This window comes from Bicyclus anynana, chromosome 19 (assembly GCF_947172395.1).
Source record: "Bicyclus anynana chromosome 19, ilBicAnyn1.1, whole genome shotgun sequence".
NCBI lineage: Eukaryota > Metazoa > Arthropoda > Insecta > Lepidoptera > Nymphalidae > Bicyclus > Bicyclus anynana.
This window is the reverse complement of record NC_069101.1, coordinates 8,356,520-8,384,488: the sequence shown is the minus strand read 5'-3', so window position 1 is coordinate 8,384,488 and position 27,969 is coordinate 8,356,520. Positions and strand designations below refer to the sequence as shown.

The following is a 27,969-nucleotide window of genomic DNA, read 5'->3' as shown; positions in this document are numbered from 1 at the left end:
AAAATGTCCATAAAATATACTAGTGTTCACTTTTGATTTATTATGAAGCTTCCATTGTAAAAGTTTCTGTATTACATAGTATGTGTAATGGTTACTTTTTAATTAATTAATTGTACCTATTTCTAATATAGGATTTATACACTTCTTCTCCATATAAACATTAATCATGTCAAATATCACATTCATTCACACAATTTTCACAAAATTCATTTTCATGAAATGTACCAAGTTTTACCTTCTTGCATTAACTCCATTGACCAAGGATGAAACAATACATTTCACCCCTTGGTCTTATATGTCATAGGCTTAAGATACACTCTACGGCAAATATCGTGAAGAGAAACTCATATTACAATAATAACTGATGAACTGGAAATATCTTTCCCGTTAATATTAGTCCCAGAATGCGATAATGTAGAATTGTCAAATTGGTGTGGCTAAATTACAATGTGCCTAATAAGCGTGCAAGACATTACAATAAACAAATAAAAAAATAATAATAATCAAATGAAACAATGTCGAAAATATTAATAAGTTACATTATAAAAAATGTTTTTTGTTAAATCGTAACGAAAGTGAGAGAGAGAGAGAGAGAGATTTCCGATTCAGCAATATGTTATTTTGTCTTCATAAGATATGACGTGGAGTGCATCGAAGACCTACTGGAACCTAAAAGTTAATTATTATAATAATGGCACACACTCACACACACGAACGTACGCTTGCGCGCACATGCACGCACGCACGCAAGCAAGCACGCACGCACACTCGTACGCACGCAAGCGAGCACGCACGCACACTTGTACGCACGCACGCACGCACACTGGTATGCACGCACGCACGCAATCAAGCAAGCACGCACGCGCGCACGCACGCACACAATACATACTGATCACATTGTTAAAAAAACTTAGTCTCTCTAAACAGTTTTAACACAAACACTATCATATTGTCACTAAACACTTCAAAATGTCTTAAATTTTACTCATGTTTAAGTCACTACAGATATCTTGTGTGAATTCTGATAGTCTGGTTAAAGTGGCATCAGGTAATGTACTGCAGTCTCCATACACCAGAGTAGTCAGCCCGGCATCTATCGGACCTTGTCACACACTTTATATGTTTCAACATTCACTAGTACACATTGTATCTGGTCTTTAACATTCACTACATTGTTATTAAGTCACTAAAGGAATCTTGAGTGTATTCTGGTAGAGTCTGGTGAGAAACTGGCATCAGGCAGTGTACTGGAGTCTCCATACACCGGAGCTGTGGGTCCGGCAGCTGCATATGGACTCCTGGACCATGTTCTATTCCGCAACGGTGGAACTGGAGTTTGTACAGTCTGTGTTTGCTCGGTTGGCATCTTGATCTTGCCCTTCTGTAGACGTGATAGCACTGTAGGGAATAAAAAATAATTATTAGTACTGGTTTATGTCACAAGTTTATGTTAGTGCACTGCATATTAATTTTATCCAGAAGACTCAAGATGGCCACAACATATGTCGTGAAGACAAAATAGACAGAATGAACTGTACCTATCACTCTCTTTCGTTGCAATGGGACGACTGAGATAGCGATATTCTAAGCTTACTGGATGACCATTTGACAGTTACTCTATCTCTCCCGCCAAGTGCGGGTCGGGCCACACCCAGAGAAGGGTTCCGTAATTGTATTTCACCATTGCCAACTTAGATTAGCGATTTTTGAGTGGTTAACTACAATATTTTTCATTTTAATTTTTAATAAATTATCATAATTTCATGAATATTAAAAATTAACTCTTATATAACTAGCGACCCGTCCTGGCTTCGCAAGAGTGCTATAAAGATACTAATATTATGATTAGTTTTTATACTACAGGAAAGACCTCGCACCCGTCGACCGGGACGAAATGGTCTGCCATACGTTTCGCTGCCGCTTTTATACATATAAACCTTCGTCTTGTGAAAACTGCATTAAAATCCGTTGAATAATTTAAAAGAGCTAAGCAAACGCACAGCGGAAGCGACTTCATTTTATACTATGTAATGATAATGAATAATATTTGTCAACTTACCATAATTATAACCAAATGCCAACACTAAGGTAGTCACCAAGGTAGGTAAAAACGGACTGACAAGAGAGAATATCGCTCCCAACAAAGTGCCACATCCAACTTCACATTCCCTCTCCACTTCCACCTTTATCTCTTGAGTTGTCAACTTAGACACCACATTAACCCATCCGATACCACAAGTCACTAACTCACTGTTAACTATAACACTGATTTCACCGTCTTTGGTGTTGATTTCAAGTTTCAAGCCCGGAGATGTGGTCATTTTGACCAGTTTCAATGCTCGAGGGTGTCCCGTGATGGTGAAACTAGTTGGTGGGGTTTGTAAATTGAGTTTCGTGCTTGACACTTGTATGAGAGGTAGAAGGAGGACTTTGGTACACGTACGGGCTACCCCCCATTCGGCGCACAGGTCGACTTCGGATGCCTCTCGGATTTGGGCTGCTGGGATGATCGCGCAACCGAGTTGACCTGAAAAATTATATAAAAAGCAGTGTATAAAACAGAATGTGAACAATAATATTTCTTATTTGCTGCATTGATAAATGGCGCGTTTGGAACCCTCGTAATCTTAGTTTTAAGTTTTCGACTATTATTACCACCATTAGATTAAATTAAATTATGACATAATCTTCACCTTTCAAAAGTGCTTGTAAACTAAGCCTAATTGAAATAAATGAATTTTGACTTTTGACTTTGACTTTGATATTTTCTATACTACTGTTATAAAGAGATAAAGTTTGTGAATTTGTGAGGTTTTAGCAATGATAATTTTATACTATAGATTGGTTATGTCCCCACAAAATCATCGCAAACAATAGGCTACAAAACTGAGCGCACACATACACAATTTTGTCTTTAATTCCATTATTTATCTATGTATATATAGTTTTTACACTTCCTGAACACACAACTCGACATTGGATGATATTATTAATCTAAATAACGTTTGTTGTTGACATCAACTAACATTGACATGTGTAAAATTTCCTCTTTTGAACGCCTCATTTTTCAAGATTTAGTAACACATCTAACAGTATTTAACATCATTGGGTTTTAGGGATTAATAACTGTTTCTGCTGATGCTGTTTTGAAAATTCTTTTGCCAATAAAAAGCCACGTTATTTGTGAGCGTCATATCTTATCCCGGTATTCCACGGGTGAAATCGGTGAATTTGTTAGTATAACTAGTTGACCACATAGACCTAAGAGCAGCTGACGAAGTTCTCGAGAATCGTCATGAACTGGTAAAACAAAGACAAGTGACAGAGGTAGGCTTTCTGGTGCAGGGTGGCTATACCAGCACCTTGGGTCCCCAACGATATTAATTGTTTCTTGTTAAATGAATATTTAAGTTGATATTATTGTTATTTTCATACATATTTTAATTTTTTCCTTGTATATAGGTTAGGTACATATACAATATTATTATTATTTTTTGTCACATGTTTAATCTTTCCCTATTATAATTGAATATTACATATTTAAAATGCACACACTAACTATTTTTAGTAATATAATTATAAAATTGTTTACTTATAAAACTATTGTGAAGATGTAAATTTTAAATGGCGAAATTGTCATTTGAATTATGAAATACTTAATAAATAATTTGCATGCCAAATTGGCAAGATACATTTACCATCTGATTAATCGATCGATCGATTGATCGATTGATTGATCGATTGATTGATTGATTGATGGATTGATTGATTAAAATACAAATCATCATACCATTCTCAACATCCAACACGGGCTGCGCTGTGTGAGGCGCCTTGCTTCTGCAAGTGTAAGGCAGTTCGACCCGCACACCGTCCAAAGCGTACTTCTGCTCCTCCGTGCAGAGCAGCGGACTTGAAGTCAGGCCAGAACCCTCAATGGCTAGGGGCACGAGGGACGAGGGCCATTCACCGGGGAGGAACTCCATCTGGTGGAAACAATACATTTATATCTTTCAAACTAGCTGACGCCGCGCGGTTTCACCCGCGTAGTTCCCGTTCCCTAGGAGTACGGGGATAATATATAGCCTATAGCCTTCCTCGATAAATGGGCTATCTAATACTGAATTTTTTTTTCAAATCGGACCAGTAGTTCCTGAGATTAGCGCGTTCAATCAAATAAACAAACAAACAAATTCTCCATCTTTATTAACCGACTTCCAAAAAGGAGGAGGTTCTACGTTCGGCTGTATGTATGTTTTTTTTTTTTTTACGTATGTCCAGCGATAATTTCGTCAATTATGGATCGATTTTGAAAATTCTTTTTTTGTTTTGAAGGGTTTACTTCCAGGGTGGTCCCATTTTTTTCATGTCAGGATCTGATGATGGCGTCCTGGAGAAATTGAGGGGAACTTTCGAAAGTTGTAGAGACGGCTAGTGCGTTTGTTAGTGTTTCCATAAGGTATTTTAAATCACTACAACTTTATGAAGGTTTGGAGTTGGCCTGATGATGGAGCCGAAACACAGACGATGGAACTCGTCAACGATTAACAGCAGTCACCTTTTGTTTGGGCTTGATTAATTTGTATTGATGAGTACTTTCCACCTATATGGGTTGTGACTGTATTAAGGGTCTGGTGATGAAAACGAGGGACAGTGAAGAGAACTCCTCGACGGTTCACAGTAGCTACCTTTTGTTTGGACTTGATAAATTTGTGTTGATGAGAACTTTCCACCTAGATGGATTGTGACTGTATTAAGGGTCTGATGATGAAGACGAGGGACAGTGAAGAGAACTCCTTGAAGGTTCACAGTAGCTACCTTGTGTTTGGACTTGATAAATTTGTATTGATAAGAACTTTCCATCTAGATGGATTGTGACTGTATTAAGGGTATGGTGATGAAGACGAAGCACAGTGAAGAGCACTCCTCGACTGCTCACAGTAGCTACCTTGTGTTTGGACTTGATAATTTTGTATTGATAAGAACTTTCCACTTAGATAGGTTGTGACTGTACAGTGTACACACGCAGTAGGTGTGCTAACACTAAAAATAAAAAAATAAAAATTTTAATAAAAAAAATTCAACCGACTTCCAAGTCAAAAAATAACTTTAACTAAAAAGCAAAAAATAACATCCTACCTATGTGCTACCTTCTGATCAGTTTAAAGGCGGTGCCGCTGGTGGTTCTTAGTAGAACTTTGAAACAATCCCTTTGTCAAGAACCTGTTGCGATGCAGTTATGCCTAAGGCTGATAGATGGCGCTTTGTTTTTTTTTTGAACCAACAACACCCACAAATATAAAAAAAACCAACATATCAGTAGACGTGTCCTAAGCAAACACATCTATAGCAGAGCTAAGTAACGCAGTGTTGGTGGATCCCCCCCCCCTCCCAAGGTGGACTGACGACATCAAGCGAGTCGCAGAGTGCATTCGCTGGATGCATGCAGCTCAGGATAGTGATGTTTGGAAGTCCCTACAAAAGGCCTTTGTCCTGAAGTGTAATTCTATCGGCTGATATGATGAGGATGATGATGATGACACTAGCAAACTCTTTACATGTATAACACTTTGATGAGGTTTAACAAATCAATCACCAGTTATTTCTGTCATACATTTACTCTAGACTAGTCATTGTGAACAGAGTATATCATACCTTCTGCACTGGTATCTGGTGTATGACGTAGGTAGCGGCGGGCCGGTCGAGTCGCAGCACGTGGCGCGCGGACGCGTCCTGCGCCAGCACCGCCAGAGTGACCCCGGCGCCCGCGAATAACCGCACTGCGGGTGGTGCCCGCCATCCCACACCTTCCACGCACACCGCCCAACTGCCTGTAGCTGCAATGTTTACATTACAAGAATATATATATATATATATATATATATTTTTATTCTTTACAAGTTAGCCCTTGACTACAATCTCACCTGATGGTAAGTGATGATGCAATCTAAGATGGAAGGACACATGATGGATGGATCCACACCCCTTTCGGTGTCTACACGACATCTAACCGGAACGCTTAATCGCTTGGCGAAACGTCTTTGTCGGTAGGGTGGTATCTAGCCACGGCCGAATTTTCATTTGTTTTTGTTAATAAAATATTAGTTTAAGATATCAACATTATTACAACTTATCTTGTAATGATACTCGTACATTGTCGATAAATAGTGGAGAAATCTATAAAATATCGCTTTCGTTCGTTGCGACGGGACGATAATGTCTTTCTTTCATCATGGGATTACGTAAGTACATTTATTACAATCCCTCTCCTAAAATCCCCAAATCCCCAATTTTTTTTACTTTCTCGGGATATAATATGGGAGGTTATACCAAATCCTGGGAGGATTAAAATATACACTTCTGGATGACCAAAAAATCAAAATAAATGTTGATATAAAATTGGATCTCCTCCGATTTTGATCTGTAAGTAATATAGTAATAACTCCTGTTAATACTGGTAGAGATAATAAAAGTAATGAACCTGTAATTTTAACAGCTCTAACAAAAAGGGGTATTTGACTGTAAGATATTCCATTAGTTCGTATGTTAATAATAGTGTAAATGAAATTAAAAGCTCCTAAAATTTAAGAAATTCCTGCTAAATGAAGAGAGAAAATTGTTAAACCAACAGATGCTCCTCCATGGGCAATATTAGACGAAAGGGGGGGATAAACTGTTCATCCTGTCCCAACACCAATTTCTACGGTATTACTTGAAATTAGTAGAATTGCGTCTCTCTCGTCCCCAATAACTCACCTATAACCCTGTTAGCGTACGACTCTGACCCCGTCACCCAGACCTCGTCTCCCACAGTGCTGCCGCCGATGGTACTCTGGAAGCTCAGGAAAGCGCCGTTCGCGTCCAAGCCAGCTATCAGCAGTTCGTCCCCGAGAGCACTACAAATTTAAAAAACCGTTTAAGATAAGGTGTGTTTAAAAAAAATTTGTAAATTTAATTTCTTCCGTAACGCGGACTACAGACCTGCAGTGAAATGTAAACAACCGTTATTAATATAAGGTGTGTCTAAAAACTTTTGTATATTACATTTCTTCCGTAACGCGAACTACAGACCTGGAGTGTTAACTGTTCAGTTAACTATTACTATTACCTCAAAAGCTCAACGGTAAGAGCGGTTGGACTCATCACCGAACGGTGGTGGTTCTATCCTCACCCCGTTGGTCTATTGTCGTACCCACTCCTAACAGAGTCTTTCCCAATTAGTTGGAGGGGAATGGGAATATTGGTCATATTGTAAAAAATATGGCAAATATTCTTTTTTTTTTAAATAAAAAAAGCTAAAACTCTCACGGCAAAACTGATAGCTACACAGTTCTTTCTAATGAAAAATTAGATAAAACTGTAGTTAAAACTGCGCAGTTATAACTGAAGGTCTGTAGCCCACATAAGATAGTTATTAAAAAAAATCTTTCTATGCGAAAAGACTTTTGTACTCAATTTTACTATAAAAAAAGTATTTAGTGGAAAATTTAAAATAGTAAGAAAAAGTTCAAGGTAAGACAATTTTTTTTTAATTTTTACATGTCACGCCTAGGGAAAGCCACAAAACAAACGTTTGTCACCCGTTGTTGCTACCCACGACTCTTAGCATTTTTACAGGCAGATTAACAAAGCCCAGTCCGATGTATATCTCGGTGCGAAAAGCCTGACCTATGGTTATTGCACCGAAAACAATTACCTAAATATTGCGTGTGTAACCTTTTTGAAAAAGACATTTTTTCATTTTCTTGGGAAATAAGCTAGTAAATGCTTTACGAAAAGTGTAATCGAAATTACAAACCGTTAAGTTTTAAAAGCGCCATCTGTAGTAAAACTGCTAAACTACTAAGCCCAGTGCCGAATCCGTTTAGTCTTATAATGGCAAAATTGTGAACTAACTAGTAGGAGGTTGTGAAGTAAAGCCAGTCCGTCACAAAAGATGGCGCTACTAACCGTACCAATTTTTAAGTTTCTCTTTCATGTATTATTTTACTTCAGTTGTTTTTTTTCTAACGGCTGGCCCAGCATTGCAGAGTTTCACCTGATCTCATAAGAATTGTTGTTGCTACAAGGATAATATCAAATCCAACCTGTCAGCGGCTCGTCGAACATGCGCGGCGTACGGTGTGCCGAGCGAAATGTTGGCTTGCGGTGCCAACAGCTCTCTGCCGAGCGAGTTCCTCAGCACCAGCCTCGCTGCTGACTCCTCCTCCCCGGACGGCTCGGCCGTGCAGTAGTGGGGCGTTGATACTTCCACGTGAATAACCTGGATCACATTCATCTATTTGAATTGTCCACTACATAATCATGATCAACAACCCATATGCGGCTCACTGTTGAGGACGAGTGTCCTCTCAAAGGGGTTAGGCTAATAGTCCACCATGCTCACGCTGGCCTCATGCCTGTAATGCCTATATAATTAATATAGGCAGTGTTGATTAATGCCTCTTGACCGTAGAGCTATTGTGGCTTGTTCTTTAATGAAACGAACCTTCATTATACCACAAACACACATGGTCTGTCATTTAACTGCTACACGCAAAGCTAAAATGATTCCTGAAATAGATGCTTTTTTGCCGAATTCAGCTAAACCCCCCCCCCCCCCCCACGCGCAATTTTCTTTTCTTTTTAATACCATTATATATTTATGTATATACACTTTTTAAAGACATTGTATATATACATTTAGGTATTATTTGTTTAAATAACTTCCGTTATTTATTATGCGACTCAATGAAACGCGGTCAAATAGCCGCTTTTGTTCGCCTCAGTTTTGACGCGCTTGTGACATATATGTTATATCTATATTATAAAATCTTTGACTTACACTCTGTCTATCAATGTTGTTCTGTTCGTCCTTGTGTTTGGCGAATATAACACCGTGTCCAGGTCTCACGGCCACCACATCACCATTGGGCCTCAACTCGAAGGCACCATCCTCGTAAGCGGCCCAGGTACTCCGGGGCAAGGACTTCAAGCGGACAGTCGAACCCACAGCCACAGAGAGCCGCTCCCCGGGGATCATCTCCCGGGATAGTCCGTCTATTGATGTGCGAATGTCAGAGATTCCTAAGATCTCGATTGTGCTGTCCCAGGTACGGGTTTCTGCTATCTGTTGGAATAAATTTGTCATCAATATACATAAGAACCGTGATAGCCCAGTGGAAATGACCTCCTAGATAAAAATATATAAATATATATGGCATATAGATAAAAATATATAAAAATATATGGCAGGTGCTGAATTTTCAATGTAGCGGTCGCACGATATTCGGAAACGTCATAAAAAAAATATCCGACTATATGAATTATTATACCCTGAATTAATATATCATCATTATCAACCCATATTCAGCTCGAGCTCGAGTCTTCTCTCAAAAATCAGAATAAAAGGGGTTAGGCCAATAGTCCACCACGCTGGCCCAATGCGGATTGGCAGACTTCACACACGCAGAGAATTATGAAAATTCTCTGGTATGCAGGTTTCCCCACGATGTTTTTCCTTCACCGTTTGAAACACGTAATATTTGATTTCCTAAAATGTCACTGGAGGCGCATGGCCCGGACCGGATTCGAACCCACATCCTTCGGAATCGGAGGCAGAGGTCATATCCACTGGGCTACCACGGTATAGATAACACGGATTAACACATAGGCTACTTCTTATCTCGATAAAAACTAATTGTACCCGCTAGATTTTCGAAAATAAAATGTTTTCACGAATGGTAAGGCAGGCTTCTAGTTTGAGATAAGAATAAAAACATACCTGTCCCATATTCCGTACTCTAACATCAAGTGTTATAACGCCGGGCTTCAGAGGAACCACACGTACAGACAACCCTTCTACTACGGACCGCTCCAACAGATCTGCAACAAAGTATATATTCCCTTTTAGTCTTTGCCATATTTGACCAGCACACTACAATGCATTAAAAGAGGGGATTTGGAGCTTGGATCCACCGTGAATCATCATCATCATAATTATCAACCTCAGACCAATTATTGTATAGGACCTGCCTCGCTAGACGTTACTTTTCTGTCAAAGTATATGATCAACGATCTAATGCGATTATAAAAATTGTCTCTATAGAATCGATGTTAAATAGTTGTAATCGTGTTGGTCGGTTAAAGAGCTCCGTAATAATACCTTTTTGTGTAATTGAATTATGTAAAAAACGGGCAGAAACTTCTAATTTAGTATAAAATATATACCAAATCTAAGCTCGTTTTCTTCAGAAAATGACAGACTATTTCGTTCGTGACTATGAGTGCGATACAGGTCCTTCTATAATTGGTCTGAGTTATCAACCCATACTCGGCTCACTGCTAAGCTCGAGCTTACTTTCAGAATGAAAGGGGCTAGGCCAATAGTCCATTACGCTGGCCCAATTCGGATTTTCAGACTTCATACACACATAATTAACAAATTTGTCTGGTATGCAGATTTGTCACAAAACAAAATACTACAGCTGTAGTAATTTCTTATTTTGTAATATAATTTGGAAGGCGCATGTTTTAACGGAAGGGATGCATTGATGTGAGCCACTTAGTGGCGGTAACTACGAAAGGGTCTTTGAGACCCGGTCACAAGGTTACATATTAAAAATTATGTACAGTGGAGTGTACATATTACTCACCATCAGAGTGCGAAGTGTACAGTCTCGCAATGCTGGGGTCTCGCAGACTCCACGTGACCCGCGGAGAGGGTTGCAGAGACGACAGCGCGGTGGCAGTCAACCCTGCCGCCTCCACCCACACGGGGCTCGGCCGACCCACCAACAGCGTCTGCGTCGCGGCTCGGACGCGCAGGTTTGATATTGGGACTATCTGAAAGGGATAATTAGATATTATCTATATCAAACATATTACGATCACACAGCATTGCAGTGTTTTAATGCTATGATTTTCATTACAAATACTGTAACAGAGTGTACCAAACCCGGAAGCTCAACGATTATTCCGCCACTCCTACGTCCATAGAACATACGAGAAGCCAACTGCTGGAGCAGAATACGTCGAACGTTGACGTGGCAATGACCGTCCAATTCGTTAGCGAAGTTCTGCATCCAGAAAGGATGCCTCAGCGCCTCAGACCATTATAAAAGGACCTGTATCGCACTCATAGTCACTAACAAAATTGTCTGTCATTTTCTGAGGAAAACGAGCTTAGATTTTGTATATATCTTTATACTAAACTAGAAGTTTTTGCCCGTTTTTTACACAATTCAATCACACAAAAAGGTATTTTTACGGAGCTCTTTAACCGACGAACACGATTACAACTATTTAACATCGATTCTATACAGACAGTTTTTATAATCGCATTAGATCGTTGATCATATACTTTGACAGAAAAGTAACGTCTAGCGAGGCAGGTCCATACAATAATTGGTTTGAGCTCAGCGCGGTCGATCTTTCGTGGTCGATAGGGGGCTCACCGCTTGAATTAAATCCGGGCTCAGAAGTTGTTTTCCTCTTTCGAAGTTGTTAAACGAAAACTTACTTCAACTTCAGCTTCAGCGGCGGCGAGTTCCACACTCGCAAAGTCTGAGGCCACCAACCGGACCCGCGCCGTGCCCGTAGACACACCTTGCACTGCGCCAGATGTGGACACCTACAGAAAACAAAGATTAAAAATAAAACAGTTATTTAGATAAAACTTATTTACGCATACTGGACTGGGTTAGTTGGTGAATGCGTTACGAAAAGTGTAATCTGGCGATACTTTTAAAATGCGTGTTTGTTACGAGGGCCAACGAGTTCCATCTAACAAACTATAAATATACTAAACTATCTATATGTTATTATAAACATTGTCTGTTAGTTGCTGATAATAATTCTTCAATGTCATGATTACAATTTTTGGTTTATAAGATACAGATTTGACTAAACCTAAAGATTCTACCTTTAGCTTTATTATTTATTATTTAAACTCAGATTAAACTTTTTACATTTTATAATTAATTTAAATATTATAATGATATTAATTTAAATATTATAATGATATTAATTTCATAATGTTAGACTAAGCCGTAAAACTGTATAATTAAAAAGTAGTTGTAAGATACAGAAACCATTTTGAATTGTAAAACTGTCTGGTAGCCAGTCGAGCGCGATCTTTGTTGGTGATAATACACTTTGTTATAACTATACGAAGATTTTCATTGCTGAATACACATTCCTGACGTCACGCTGCCTGTCTCAGTAATATGTTACCATCTACAGACAGAGTGAATCAGCGTTTGTTTTTTTAAAGTTCCAATAGATGGCGTTCTTAGAGAACTTTGAAACAATCCCTTTTTGTACACTTTAAGAACCTGTTGCGATACTGTTCCTGAGGCTCATAGATTTTTTTTGTGTTCCAATTTTATCTGCAATCAGTTGGCAGTTGGAGCGTGATTCCAGCAAACCATCTACTCCTAATTACTTTTAAGGCAGAGGCTCATAGATGGCGCTTTGTTTTTTTATCTTTAAAAGTTTTACTTCAGTCATATGGTCTGAAGTTTGTTTTATTTTTTTTTTCTAGCGGATGCCCGCCCACGTGCCGCAGCCGCAAGCGCCCGCCCGCAGGCAGGCGCGCACGTTCGGGCACTATGCGCAAGGCGGTACACTGTTACCTGCAAGTGCGTCTGTCCGTGCGTCGCGTGGTACGTGAGCGTGGCGAGGTGCAGCGGCGGCCCGCCTACGTGCCGCAGCCGCAAGCGCCCGCCCGCAGGCAGGCGCGCACGCTCGGGCACTATGCGCAAGGCGGTACACTGTTACCTGCAAGTGCGTCTGTCCGTGCGTCGCGTGGTACGTGAGCGTGGCGAGGTGCAGCGGCGGCCCGCCCACGTGCCGCAGCCGCAAGCGCCCGCCCGCAGGCAGGCGCGCACGCTCGGGCACTATGCGCAAGGCGGGGAACACTGTCACCTGGAAATGACAAAAAAAATCATGAAAATGTCAATCGGTATAACAATAAATGTCATAAGGAGCCATAAGAATCAGTTGAAACGATGAAACGAGCCTTCTTTCTTTATTGTAGTCCAGCACCAGTCGATTGGGAATATGGTTATAATTTAAGGACATTTTGTAATTACGAGTATATATAGATAGCCTCACTATTCCAAACAAGCTTCCGACAAACATTGGTAGTCATTGGCACATTATAAGGATTTCCAAACATAACAGTCTTGAACCAACGAGCGACCAACATGTAATTTTTAACCAATTCTACGGTTTTAAGAGTATTTATTCAGTTGTTCAAAATTAAATTACCTCAACTTCAGGGCTCCAAACGCCGCCCAAAGCAGCCCTAACCCGTCCGAAGCCTTCCCTCAATCCACACAAGCTGCCATTCGTCACCGTGACCTCGCCTAGGGTCTTCCAGTCGGGCTCCCGGCTGGTACTCAAGTACCTGTGCGATATGCCCTTGACCAACGCACTAATGGGTATGCATCCATCGACACATACCGCGCGGGCGGTGGACACTTCTACGCTGAGGACCTCTTCTATGTTCACCTGTAGGTAGAATAGGCATGATGACAATTTTTTTAAATCTATACTAATATTTATTTATTTATTTTATAGGGTACCAACAGGTTATGACAATTAAAATTGAGTTTTACAAAACATGGATTAGTAAAGTTGTTATGTCATAGACCCACTTATAGTTTACCTCAACATGCGTAATTTAGTACTCGAATAGATACATTAAATTAATTAATCAGACCAATTAGGGAAAAAATTTCGATTTGCGTTTATAAATATAGATATGGATCTATCACACAATTACATTATGAACAGAATTAAACTAAAATAAAATAAACATTAAAAAACAAATATTATAAAGCTGAAGAGTTTGTTTGTTTGATTGATTGAACGCGCTAATCTCAGGAACTACTGGTCTTATTTGAAAAATTCTTTCAGTGATAGATAGCCCATTTATCGAGGAAGGCTATATTATATTTTCCAAAAAAAATTAGGGATCCTTCCTGAAACTCCGATAATGTAACTGCTTCGCACGAGTATCACACAAATATTATAAAGGCGAAAGTTTGTGTGCAAGTGTGTGTGTGTATGTTTGTTCCTCTTTTACGCTGCGGTTACTGAAGCGATTTGACTGAAATTTAGAATGGAAACAGATCTCACTCTGTATTAACACAAAGGCTACTTTTCATCACGAAAAATCCATGGTTCCCGTGGGATTTTTAAAAAAATAAAGAATTCCACGCGGACGAAGTCCCGGGCGGCAGCTAGTTGTATATAAATTAAGAGTAGTTAGGAAGGGTGGGGGTAAAAAACTCACCTCAATAACTTGTTTCTCTCCATAAACACACAGGTCGTTAACAACCAGGTCATAAGTACCCGGTGCGGGTACTAACGCCGATACACTGCCCGACTCTATGGTCGCTGACACCCCTTTGGGGGTCTCCACAGAGTATTTACCACTACCCCCTGTCACTTTGGCTACGTTTGGCACCGTCTCGCCTTCCCATGCAAGGTTAATCTGAAGCAATAAAGAGAACACAAGTATTTATAACAGACTTAAAAAAAAGAAGGTGGTTCAATTCGACGAATATATTTTTTTGTTATTACAGTCTCTTCGTCATTTATTAACCAATTTTGAAAATTGTCATCTGTATAACAATTTTTATTTTGTGTTAAAATCAAATTAACTGAAATAAGTGCACGAAATTACTGTGGCGTTTATGGTCATTATGCGAGGACATACAAAAATCAGAAAATAAAATCTTATCAACAAAAAAAATTAATCAACACTCGACAGTCTGTTGGTCCAGCGCAACGGGAGGAGACCGAACCACCACCTCTCGTGATGAGCCCGGCCCCTTTGCCACTGAGCTATTGAGGCTTATGTTATCTTATCATAAGAGGTCAATGTTTAAAATACCTTTAATGGGTCACATTTCAATGGAGCTACCACTTTTGCTTGTATGCTTGCAGTGGCATCGGAAATGCTTGCCTTCAATATCCCGCTCCATCCTATTGCTTGTTCACTTGCTAACACCAACTGTAACATAAAAAGGACATTAACATCTTTTGAATAAAAACAAAGCTAAAATTCTACATTCATAAAACGAGAAATGTAAAAACAAGAAATATTGGCCTCAAAGGCTCAGACCAATTATTGTATAGGACCTGCCTCGCTAGACGTTACTTTTCTGTCTAATAATAACTGTCTCTATAGTATTGATGTTTCATAGTTGTAATCGTGTTCGTCGGTTAAAGAGCTCCGTAAAATACCTTTTTGTGTAATTGAATTGTGTAAAAAACGGACAAAAACTTCTAGTTTAGTATAAGATATATACCAAATCTAAGCTCGTTTTCCTCAGAAAATGACAGACAATTTTGTACGTGACTATGAGTGCGATACAGGTCCTACTATAATTGGTCTGAGCTCAAAGAAGAATGGTCACCGGCCCATACAACGCCGGCCCTGGGAACCCAGGTATACCCCCGTATAAAAGTATATGGAGATGATAATGTGATATACATATAACTAAGGATCTGGTTAAATAATTGGCTTAATAAAAGTGTGTTCCCTGATGAAAAATACAATTTTTATATCAACTCTTCTAGAGCAAATTGTTCGCCAGTGTACCAAAGTGTCGAAGTAACATTTGATCTGTATTATTTTTTTCTGTTACCAACAAGCTTAACAAACAACCAAATCAATCATAAGTCTTCAAAAATATTGGAAAACTCAGGCTGTATGGTCAACGATCTTAGCTTGTCCCCGTTGTGGACAAATTAAAAATGAATTAAAAATGTCGTAAAACTTTTTTTTTTATAAAGTAATGATTTCATTATTAAAGTAAAATTGTCGAGATTTTTTTAAAAATAAGTAAACTGCCAGGTGGTTAGGGGAGGTCTGGGCCGGGGATGGCCCTTTGACATCTACATTTTATTTTATAAATATTAACTGCCAATAATAGTTTACTCGTAACACTCGTGATATTGGATATGACCTCTGCCTTCATTTCGGACCGGACCGGATTCGGACCCATACTCTCCGGAATCAGAGGCAGAGGTTATATAAATAACGATCTTACAGAAACAACTGAACTTGGCCGAGATATTTTCACTCACCTGATAATACTTATGCGGTACAGGTACATCGGCAAACTCAGCCTTCGTCTCAACAAACAGTCTGTCAGTAGATTGGTACTCTATTCCCAAGTGGTAAGGTTGGACTTCCCATGACACGCTGGGACCGACCTCATCTAGAAGTTCGCGGCCAATGGCGTCGAGAAGAGTCACTTTTACAGACACTTCTTGGTGTGGACGCAGCCATACTCTGTAAGAGGAAATCCAAGTGTTGGTTGAGCTTTATAATTTTCGAATAAATTGAAATTCTAGAAAAGTTGGCCATATGTTGACTTAGAAGCCTTATGCGCTAGGGTCCGAATGTCGTCAGTCCACCCAGTGGGGGGTCGAGCAACACTGCGCATTTCGGTGCGAGGTCGCCATTCCAGCATCTTAGGATCATAATGTTCTTGACTAAACGCCCCGCCACATGAGCTCTGACATTCATGGACCTACGTCGGTAACTTCGGTTCCATTGTCGATGTCCTGATTTCGGCTTCAATAAAATCTATATTTTTCGATATTACTTACCTACATAGTACAGAGAGGGACGAGAGACGGATATCTTAGCATTTCATGGATTCACCGTGTGGGTGCCGGGCCGGGTCCATCGCGTGGTAGAGAGAAAAACTCCGAGCAGAGTCCTGTACTTGTAACTACAGGATGTAGGGTTAAGGAATTATACTGGGCGGCTCGAGACGTATCCGGGACACGTGCGGCGCGCACGCCACCTCCGACTCGACCGACTCTCGCTCCTCGTCTGCGTACGACACTACTTCTAGACGAGCGTCGCGTCTCTGTTCATAACATTGTTCTGAACACACAGTACCTGGGTCTGGCGGAGCAGTTGCCGGGCGCGTCGGCGGCTCCAGACGTATCCGGGACACATACGGCGCGCACGCCACCTCCAACTCGACCGACTCTCGCTCCTCTGCTGCGTACGACACTACTTCTAGACGAGCGTCGCGTCTCTGTTCATAACATTGTTCTGAACACACAGTACCTGGGTCTGGCGGAGCAGTTGCCGGGCGCGTCGGCGGCTCCAGACGTATCCGGGACACATACGGCGCGTACGCCACCTCCAACTCGACCGACTCTCGCTCCTCTGCTGCGTACGACACTACTTCTAGACGAGCGTCGCGTCTCTGTTCATAACATTGTTCTGAACACACAGTACCTGGGTCTGGCGGAGCAGTTGCCGGGCGCGTCGGCGGCTCCAGACGTATCCGGGACACATACGGCGCGCACGCCACCTCCAACTCGACCGACTCTCGCTCCTCGGCTGCGCACGACACTACTTCTAGACGAGCGTCGCGTCTCTGTTCATAACATTGTTCTGAGACACACAGTACCTGGGTCCGGCGGAGCAGTTGCCGGGCGCGTCGGGCGGCTCCAGACGTATCCGGGACACGTGCGGCGCGCACGCCACCTCCAATTCGACCGACTCTCGCTCCTCGTCTGCGTACGACATTACTTCTAGACGAGCGTCGCCTTTCTGTTCAAAAAAGTTGATGTTTAAGTTTATCCTAAGTAACCCATAAAGAATTACACAACAAGAAATATCGAACGCCACGAGAAAACTGAAGCCGACCGTACGGCGAGCGCCTTATATTGCTAGTCGTTCCCGCCCTTCTCTAACTCCCTACTCTTTACGGAAACGGTATTACAGTTCTTTAAAATATCATGTATTAATCTTATCTTGCAACCTTGTTTAAGGACCTTTATGATGTCCTGATCTATCTGTTGTAATTTATATGTCGCATTTGGAATCACACGCGTGTGACATGTAGGCGTATTAAACGGGACGATGAATCGTATTAAGCGTTAGGAAATGTATGAAAACATGGCTCAAGTTGAATGGACTTGCGAGAAATCGTCTTAAGCGGGTTCTACTGTAGATAAATAAATCATACCTTTCGACATTTCAAGGTGAAGAGCTGAGCGTCAGGGTATCGGTAGGGTGCGGGACCGTCTCTGTTGGTCAGTTCGACGATGCGCGGCTCGCTGGACTGCGGGACCAACGCCTCGCCTTCCGCCAGTACCTGGAAACCAATCAATAATCAATACCTTACATATATCGGTTGTTGGTCGTATCGCGTATCAGAAATCGGAACTTGTCGGACCTTTCAACTGTCAAATTAGAAAAGACAAAAGCAAAAGTAAAGAGAGACCGGACGAATTTCATAAGAAAGTGTTACTGAAGGAGCAAATGGCTGTGTAAGGTGGCAAATGTTTACCATCATACAAATTAAAAATTAGGCTACATATCGCTAGTCATTTCACACATAATAATTATAATGAATTTATTTTTAAATTAATGCAATAACATTTGATTAAAAAGCTTAGATTAATTATATATAGTTCGTCGTCATCAACCCATATTCGGCTCACTGCTGAGCTCGAGTCTCCTCTCAGAGTGAGAGGGATAAGGCCAATAGTCCACCACGCTGGCCCAATGCGGATTGGCAGACTTCACACACGCAGAGAATTACGATAATTCTCTGGTATGCAGGTTTCCTCACGATGTTTTCCTTCACCGATTGAGACACGTGATATTTAATTTCTTAAAATGCACACAACTGAAAAGTTGGAGGTGCATGCCCCGGACCGGATTCGAACCCACACCCTCCAGAATCGGAAGCAGAGGTCATATCCACTGGGCTATCACGGCTCTGCTACGGTAACACCACCCTTCGGTGATCCAACCGCTCTTACCGTTGAGCTATTGAGGCTATAAATATTGCACATCGAGTATGAGTTTAGTATAGCTAAACCAACGGATAGTGGCTCAGTATCGTGATGTTTGGAAGTCCCTTCAAAAGGCCTATGTCCTGCAGTGGACGTCCATCGGCTGATATGATGATGATGATGATGATGATGATGATGATGATGATGATGATGATGATGATGATGATGATGATGATGATGATGATGATGATGGATGATAATAGCTATCTATAGTTACCGGTAAAGTGGCTCCAACTAGCGCCGCAACGTTTTGCGGCCACAGCAGAGTCGGTGCAGCGCGGACTGCGATGCGCGCGGTCGCGCCCGCCCTGCCGCGCGACACGCGCACGGTGGACACACCACGCGCGCTCCAGTGGCATTGGAGCACGCAGCACGCGCCATCTGATATAGTCAAGTCAAGAATTTTTTTTTTTTATTCTCTACAAGTTAGCCCTTGACTACAATCTCACCTGATAAGTGATGATGCAATCTAAGATGGAAGCGGGCTAACTTGTTAGGAGGAGGCTGAATATTTGTTTATTTATTATTTGGACCACCAACAAAATTATATGTATACAGAATTAAAATTAATAAATAGGGTATAGAAACACATATAACTTTACTTAAAGGTAGTCACATCATGCATAAAGTGTAGGGTGTACTAACAATTAAAAATTAAGTGTTAAAAAAAAGTTAAAAAATTAATTAACATAAATTTACACAGATTAAAAACAGAGAAAGAGAAAATAAACAACAATATACACTAGGAATTAGTTAAAAAATAAAAGGAAACTGTTAATTTCACAACTAAACTCAAAGGTTATTAATTTTAGTAAGTAACTTAAAGCAAAAGTAAAATAGCCAAACTTAAAACAAAACTAAGAATTAGATAAAACATGGGTTACACAAACAATGACACATGAAAGGCGGATTATCAAACAGAACTCTTCTTAATAGTATTAATTATTTTGGACTTAAACTTATACATCTTATCACAAAATATATCAATGGTATTATCTTTCTTGGTTAGTTCCCTATATCCACACTCCTTTCGGTTTCTACACGACATCGTAGCGGAACGCTAAATCGCTTGGCGGTACGTCTTTGTCGGTAGGGTGGTAACTAGCCACGGCCGAAGACTCCCACCAGCTCGACCTGGACCAATTAAGAAAACCTCAATCGGCCCAGCCGGGGATCGAACCCAGGACCTCCGTCATTAAATCCTTCGCGCATACCACTGCGCCACGGAGGCCGTCAAATAGGCTAGTTGACACTTTTTTAAATGGTCTTAAATTGTTCATCATCGTTCTACTAGGTCGAAATAAACCCATGCTTTCTGAAAAACACTATATTATATATATAACACATTAATAAAAAAAAGATTGTATAAATAAATAAGAGTAAAATTAACTAACCCATCGGCTGCAACCAAGGAGCCGCCGTAACATTCTGCGGTTCAGGACCCTCCAAAAGGGAAACGGCAAACGACCCACAGTTACATCTAAAAAAAACATTGTATTAAAGTCAATTTGTAAGAGACAAAATTTAATACCCTATACAAGAAATAAAACATGGAATAAAAAAAGAAACTCTCAGGAAAAAAAAAACTTTTTAATAAAAAATTTAACCAACATCAAAGCTTAGTGACCGTAAAAGCCACAGTATGGGCAATTTAGTTCACTTATTTCAATTATTTTGATTTTAACACAAAATTACTAAACAGATTTTCGTGAAAATTAAATGGGACCAATCTGGAAGGGTATGCTTCTAACAAAAAAAAATATTTTCAAAATTGGTTAATAAATGACGAAGTTATGACGTAACAAACATAGGAATTATTAAAGGCGGGAGTTAAAATATCGCTCTTTCTTTCGTTCCAATGCATCAAAAGATATTGTGATATTTCAATTTGCCCCATGGCTAGTAAGAGATTGTGATATTTCAATTTGTCCCAATACATCAAAAGAGATTGTAATATTTCAATTTGTCCCAATGCATAGTAAGAGATTGGGATATTTCAATGTGTCCCAATGCATAGTAAAAGATTGTGATATTTCAATTTGTCCCTATGCATAAAAGGAGATTGTGATATTTCAATTTGTCCCAATGCATCAAAAGAGATTGTGATATTTCAATTTATCCCAATGCATAGTAAGAGATTGTGATATTTTAATTTGTCCCAATGCATAGTAAGAGATTGTGATATTTCAATCTCAATTTTCTATGATTTTCAATATGTATTGAATTTAATAGCAGCGGTAGAGGTACTACCGCTGCTATCAAATTATCTATAGACGGCCGCGTGGCGCAGTGGGTAGTGACCCTGCTTTCTGCATCCACGGCCGTGGGTTCGAATATTTGTGTAATGAGCATGGGTTTTTTCCAGTGTCTGTGTGTATTTATACATTATATAAGTATGTATATGTAATATATAAATGTATATCAATATTATAATATCAACTATCTTAGTACCCATAACCCAAGCTACTCTGTATGCTTACTTTGGGGCTAGATAGTGATGTGTATTGTTTAAGTTTATTTATATTTAAAAAAAAAAATTATTCATATTTATATTTATTTATATTAAAAAAAAAATAGGTACTGATATTACTTAATTGAGTAAGTACTTACGAATGGAAATTATAAAGTTCCCCAGTGGAGGGGTGCGCGGCAGTCAATGCTAGGTGCAGCTGGTGGGGGCGGCCGACGCGCGCGATGCCGGAGCTCGACACTTGTATTAGATCTGCCACCGCCGACACCACTCTGCAATCATCATTACATATACAGGGTGCTTGGGAGTATTTCCCATAACTTCGAGGTATTAACGAGACCAATTATAATATACATATATACTGTTTTGAACAACGGAAACCCATATTCGGCTCACTGCTGAGCTTGCGTCTCTTCTCAGAATAAGAAGGGTCAGGCCTTAGTCCACCACGCTGGCCCAATGCGGATTGGCAGACATCACACACACTGATAATTAAAAAAAAACTCTCAGGAATGCAGGTTTCCTCACGATGTTTTTTCTTCACTGTTTGAGACACATGATATCTTAAAATGCACATAACTGAAAAGTTGGAGTTGCTACCCTGGACTGGATTCAGACCTACTCCGAATTGAAGGCAGAGGCCATTATGCACTCATGTATAGTGTGCCCTAGTTAAAATTCTTGTGCACACCACTGATTGTCATCGAATCTCTATATTGGAATGGTTCTCACCTGCCAACAGCACGGATGTGCGGGTACCTAGTAAGGTGCACCCTAACTTCCATCTGGCCGACGTCACTGACTCTGACCACGCCCGACTGTGAGAGTGACAGCGCACCGTCACCAGTCCCGCTCGCCGACCAAGTCACTGTTTCGTCACCTCCGCCTTCATGATGAATTTGTATGTTTCTGAAATATTTTGTTATTTATATGTATATTCTGTAAATGAGAATAGGGTTTATATAAACAAATTTAATAATATAAACAATATTAATTTTGTGTAGTACATGGAATAAGGGGCTGAAATATATCGATATCAATTAATAAAAGTTGAGAATTTCTTTTAAAACTTAATTTAAATATCACGTATTTTTAAAATTTTCCATACGTCAAAAACGCTGTCATCCATTTTGTGACGTCACTCTAAGTCAAAGTAATTGTTAACTTATATTTTTGTCAAATGCTCCATTTGTATGGGATTTATGGTAGTGACGTCATGAAACAGTTGAAATATAGACTGTCATGGCCAACAGGTGTTTAGGCTCGTATTGTCAAGAACATATTATTTCAAAACTATAATTTTTATGTAATCACGTCTCAAAAAAATATGAACATTTTTTTAGTCTAGTAGAAAGATAATAACTATTTAAGAACGTTTTAAAAAAAGTGTCAACTAACCTATTAGTCACGACTTTAAAAATTAAAAAATTTTTTACTTATTATGTTTTTTTAACAAAGTCCGCCGCAAAAGTCTGTATGTTCACAGTAACCCTAAAAACAGCTAAACAGATTTTCATGGAAGTTTCAGCAATAGATACTAGATAGTGATTTATGTCGTAGTACTAGTAATGATTTTTCATGTCGAAAAAACTCAGCCAGCCTGGGAGTTTTCATCGAAAACTCTGCCAAAGGGCCGAAAACGGCCCTTTGGCAGAGTTTTCTTTCTTTGGAATCACTCTTGATGAAAACAGCTTATTGCGAATTGACAGCAGGGCTTAAAATATTTAGTAAAATTACTATAATTCATACATACTGAATACTCTATAATTCATACATACTGAATACTGTCAGTCCAAGCCACATAAAGTTCAGGAGGCACTATTGCTAAAGGCTCAATGGCTAATCCAGTCTCCTGACCCTCTATCTGTAAAAAAACACCAGAAATAACATTATAGGTATTTTATACTTAGAAGACAGTTTGTATGTCTATAAGGTGACAGTCCAAATGTGTTTGTGTGTGAAAACTAAAGGAACGTCAGCATAGTGGGAATGAATTCTTAAATTATTTAAAACTAGTGGACGCCTGCAAATTCGTCTACGAGGAAATCAATGTATACTTTATAATCATTTTACAAAACTATAACTCAAAATATGAACGATTTATATTAAAACAAACCATTTAGGGGTAGAATTTTGAAAAATCTTCAATGACATTATTTTTAGTATTTTTTGGTAGTTACCAATTTTTACAAATGTTAGGTGCTTGAAAAATGCAGGACTTTCCATACAAACTTTCAACCCCTGTTTCACCCCCCTCTGATTTAATTTTCGCGACTATTAGTAGCCTATAACCTTCTACATATTATGGTCTCAAATCGTGCCAAGTTTAATTTAAATTAATTTAGTAGTTACAGTGTGCTGCTAGATAGACAAAATATTTTTGGCTTCAGTATTGATTATACAAATGTCCTAAAACTAAAATTTTCAAAATACCTTCAATATACAGAGTTTGATCTGTTACATATGTTGCGTTTATCTTAAGTATACATAGACATAGATGAACCTGAAGTGAAGGAGAGATGTGTTAGCATACCATGGTTAAATACAAACCTTTTTCGTCAGTGCTCTGCCAGCGATAGAATACAATCTTGCAGTGACAGTAAATTCCCCAGCATTCTGTGCCACTGCTTCTGTTATTGTACCATTCTCATTTGATTTCAACAAGTCCACATTTGCTGCACCATCCACTGTCAATCTAGATGCACATACAGATTAATCATCATCATGAGCCCTATCTTTTTTATGATAACTTGGAAGGAATTTTTTACAGCTTCAGGGAGTTATCTTTTCTTTTTAAACTGGATATGTCCATCAGTTTCCAAAATAAAGGGCCTGGACAAACAGATGGACAACAAAGTGAACTAATAACAGTTGTTTTAATCTGTTTTCCATAAAAATGAAACTGACCTCAAAGACATATTTCAGTTATTTTGATTTCAACACAAAATTACTTAACCATTTTTCATGAAAATGAAATGGAACCAATCTGAGAGTATACTCTCTCAAACATAATGGAATTTTGAAAAATGATTAATAAATGACGAAGTTATGAGATAACAAACATTGAAAAAATATATACGCTTCAACCTCTTCCTTTTTTTAAGGCGGATGAAAATTCAAAACATAACACACCTTATCAACATCTCCTGTCCAGGCGTCATCAGATGTCCAGCCTCGTCATATACGACACAGTGTATATTAAAAATGTCTCCATACACTATCAAGTTGGATGGTCGAATAGTGACCCGTATGGAATGAGGTTCTACCACAGTTAACGTTGCCTTTGATACCTCGGTAATTCCTGACATCAAATACAAATGTGACGTTCCGACCTGAGTGCCTTTGACCAAGCTTACAGAATCTTCTATGGTAGCAATCCCGGTGTCATCAACTTTCATAGTGTACAGTGTTTCTACTACGTCTTGTATTGTTAGTCGTCCAGCACGGACTCTTACAACTCTGTAAAAACACAGTAATAGTAGGTAATTTGAACAAAATGTATTTTTAAATTTAATTTTTAATCTAATAACGACTCATCAATTCAGATATTAGTGGAATGGTGAAATATCTGCTTATAAGACATTATGATAACTGTCTTAATACTTAAAACTGATAATCCCATTAATATTACAAATGAACAAATTTATATCACAACAAAACTATTGAACTGAATTTGGCTAAAATTAGAAATTGAGATAGATTATACCCTGGAAAAATTTCATCATTGCCGCAGGATTAGTCAATAACAGAATTTTACGTCGACAAAGACACAGGCGTCTGCATGTTTTAAACTAATACTTACTTGTATTGTAGAGTGTCTCCCGGTGCAATGTAAGCTACAGCAGGCGTCAGTACCACACTAGCAGCTACATGTAAATTGGAGCTAGTACATATATTTCCAAGGCACACTGTCACTTTAGACTCTCCCATGGCCTGGCCATACAGTAAAACTGAATATGATCGGAAACCTTTAGCCTCTAGTTCAGCTATGCCTTTCGGTGCTTCGTAATCCGTATCACTCCAGCGAACCAACCTGAGGAGATAAAATTGAAAAACCTTAAAAAATGCATCTTTTAAACTGAATATGTAATACATGCGGCAGCAGGTACTATATCATAAAGGGCTGCACATTTTGTAGTGTTGCAATTATCAATGTAAATTATTCTAGTTTAGTAGATATCATACTATGAGTAACTAACCATTATTAAACCTAGACGATAAGCCAATTTACAAATTCTGAGAGCGACCACAAAAGTCACTAAGCTAGACATTGTATCAAAAAGCAATAAATACATAGATGAACCACAGAGACAAAAAAGTACATGGAACGGTATTTTTTATGGGACTATAGGCGATATGTTCTTGTGTGACAAAATAAAAAACAAATGTATGAAAAAAATCAAATATTTTTTTGTATTTTTTCTTGCTTAATAATTTTTAAAAGCTTCTTTAACTCAGACTGACACTCAGCAGCGTATTTTTCTTAAACCTACATATTACTATTCCATTGCATTTTCATTATTCCATTTGCAATTTCAGCAAAATTTGCAGATTTTATATCAGATCCAGAAATAACTAAATTTTTAGCCACAAATAAAGAAATTGGGTTGCAATTTTTTAATCCACAAATAGTGAAATCACTGATAAAAGAAGTGAGAATAATGAGCATTTACAGTATCATATTCAGAGAAAAAATAAATGATTGATTTGAACTTACGTCACCAATGGATCTTCCCCATAATTCCCTACATTTTCAATTGTCCATGTAAAACTCACTCCTTCCAAGGTTGAAAAGGTATTACCTGTGAAACATAGTATTACATTATGGATTTGTAAAATTTTTATGATTAAAATATGTATTATATAAAATAATATTTTTACATCTAATCTAAAATTTTCTGTACTAAGTTGAGAAACTTAAACTCTTTTTAGTAATTTCAGAGGTAAAAGTATTCATACTATGAGCTGATGCTTAAAGTGGAGATAAATCAGATTTCAGGGAAAAGTTTCAAGAAATAATTACCCAGATCATCATTTGCCACAACTTCAAAGGCCTCCGGTGCTTCTTCCAAATACAGCTTCCAAGTGGTACTCACTATTTTCAGAGAACTGATTTTAGCTATATCAACATCCCCACGCAAGATCTGCAAGAAAAACATGACATGAAATTAATATACTATAGTGTAATAGTTTTTGACATCCTCTATGGTGCAGTAGATTTACAAGACAGAGGTCCTGGGTCTATCCGCTGACTGGTGGGAGGCTTCGGCCGTGGCTAGTTGTGTATTAGTGGCGTACCGATTTTGCATTTTGGTAGTTGTGTAAAAACTGAAAGAAGTGTGGATTTCACTTCCATCTTAGATTGCATTATCACTTACACTCAGGTGAGACTGTAGTCAAGGGCTAACTTGTAAAGAATAAAAAAAATATATATTAAGAGGCACCAGAACAAGGTTAATGCAAGTACACTATCTCGAACATTTTGAAATTTTCTATAAACAAATTACATTACAGGCTGTGGCTGACTAAAAAGAGTCTCACAAGTCAATTGTCTGCCTAATTTGTTATTCTTATAAAAAAAATCACAAGTATACTTCAATCTGTGTCTTTCCCTGATGTGTGCAAGTTCTTACAGTGAACATAAAATTCATCTAATCAGTTGCTTGTGTTTAAAATAAGAACATATCTGATATATATCCACAACTACAAATATAAATTGATTAGAGGAAATATTTGTTACAATTATTCTCAATAATTCCCGCCAAATAGTCAACAACAACTTACCTCCCCAGTGTTGTCATCTTCAGCGAAAATTATTACAGATCCTGGAGGTACACAGGCCTCGGAGGCCGAGACGCGGGCCGCACGAGAGCAGTGTCCCCAAGTATCTCCATACAAGGCCTCGAGATCTATGATGTCATCTCTTGAAGAACTCCTAAAGACAACAGAATAACATTATTAACTGCTAACGTCTTTAATTATACATGCTTGTTCTCGTGTAGTACTCACCAACTGTAGCACCCTCCGCCGATAATTTCAAAAGTAAAGTTCACATTTAAATTTTCGAACCATGGTAGCAATACCCGCGGCGTGTTTATTTTAGCACAATCACAAGTTCGTATGCTAAAATTTAATGCTAATAAAACAACAACAGCTTGCACTAAATACCCCATTGTTATCTTGTATAAATTACATGTAAAAGTATTTAGTTTCCTCGAAACAAAATATAACCTATTGCCATTTGTATTTTCGATTCTTCGGTCACTTTTGGATTTGGCGTTCAACGTTCACCCGGCGGGCAGCTAAAAGTTGCTGTCCATGTCAAGTGACAATTTGTCAATGTCATTGTTAACTGTCAAGCTTAGGAACTATTAGTGCTGCGCTGTTGTTGTAGTCGTAGTAGTTGCATTAACTTTACAACAAACTGAGTAATAATAAAGGTACTTTTCAAAGATAAATGATTATTACATATTGTTTATAAGAACTGGTTGGGACTTCATTTAATGTTTTACCAGACACATCCAAATTTTTTTTCATATACAGCCCAATAACATAAACAAACATAATATAAACAAAAAAGAATTCGATGAATGAATGAAAGCGTTACGTTTACAAAAAACGTACCAATTGTTCGCAACCTATTATGTGCACCTATCACCAAGGAACATAATCCT

At 38.9% G+C, this 27,969-nt stretch overlaps 1 protein-coding gene across 1 annotated transcript; it reads right to left on the bottom strand.

The window, feature by feature from the left end:
* Nucleotides 1-15: 15 nt before the first annotated feature.
* Nucleotides 16-27,620, bottom strand: LOC112045315 (nuclear pore membrane glycoprotein 210). Its single transcript, XM_024081452.2, has 29 exons — nucleotides 27,305-27,620; nucleotides 27,080-27,230; nucleotides 26,319-26,439; nucleotides 26,013-26,097; nucleotides 25,098-25,328; nucleotides 24,428-24,754; nucleotides 23,846-23,990; nucleotides 23,074-23,159; nucleotides 22,028-22,204; nucleotides 21,436-21,567; nucleotides 20,220-20,305; nucleotides 19,043-19,206; nucleotides 17,991-18,119; nucleotides 17,430-17,572; nucleotides 16,081-16,288; nucleotides 14,882-15,001; nucleotides 14,279-14,479; nucleotides 13,249-13,491; nucleotides 12,757-12,903; nucleotides 11,498-11,608; nucleotides 10,632-10,821; nucleotides 9,761-9,861; nucleotides 8,822-9,106; nucleotides 8,085-8,260; nucleotides 6,754-6,893; nucleotides 5,653-5,834; nucleotides 3,791-3,983; nucleotides 2,060-2,527; nucleotides 16-1,398 (listed from the first exon to the last, which is right to left on the bottom strand). Exons 1-29 carry the CDS (start codon nucleotides 27,466-27,468, stop codon nucleotides 1,187-1,189), a joined length of 5,118 nt encoding a protein of 1,705 aa, XP_023937220.1. The 5' UTR covers nucleotides 27,469-27,620; the 3' UTR covers nucleotides 16-1,186.
* Nucleotides 27,621-27,969: the final 349 nt, after the last annotated feature.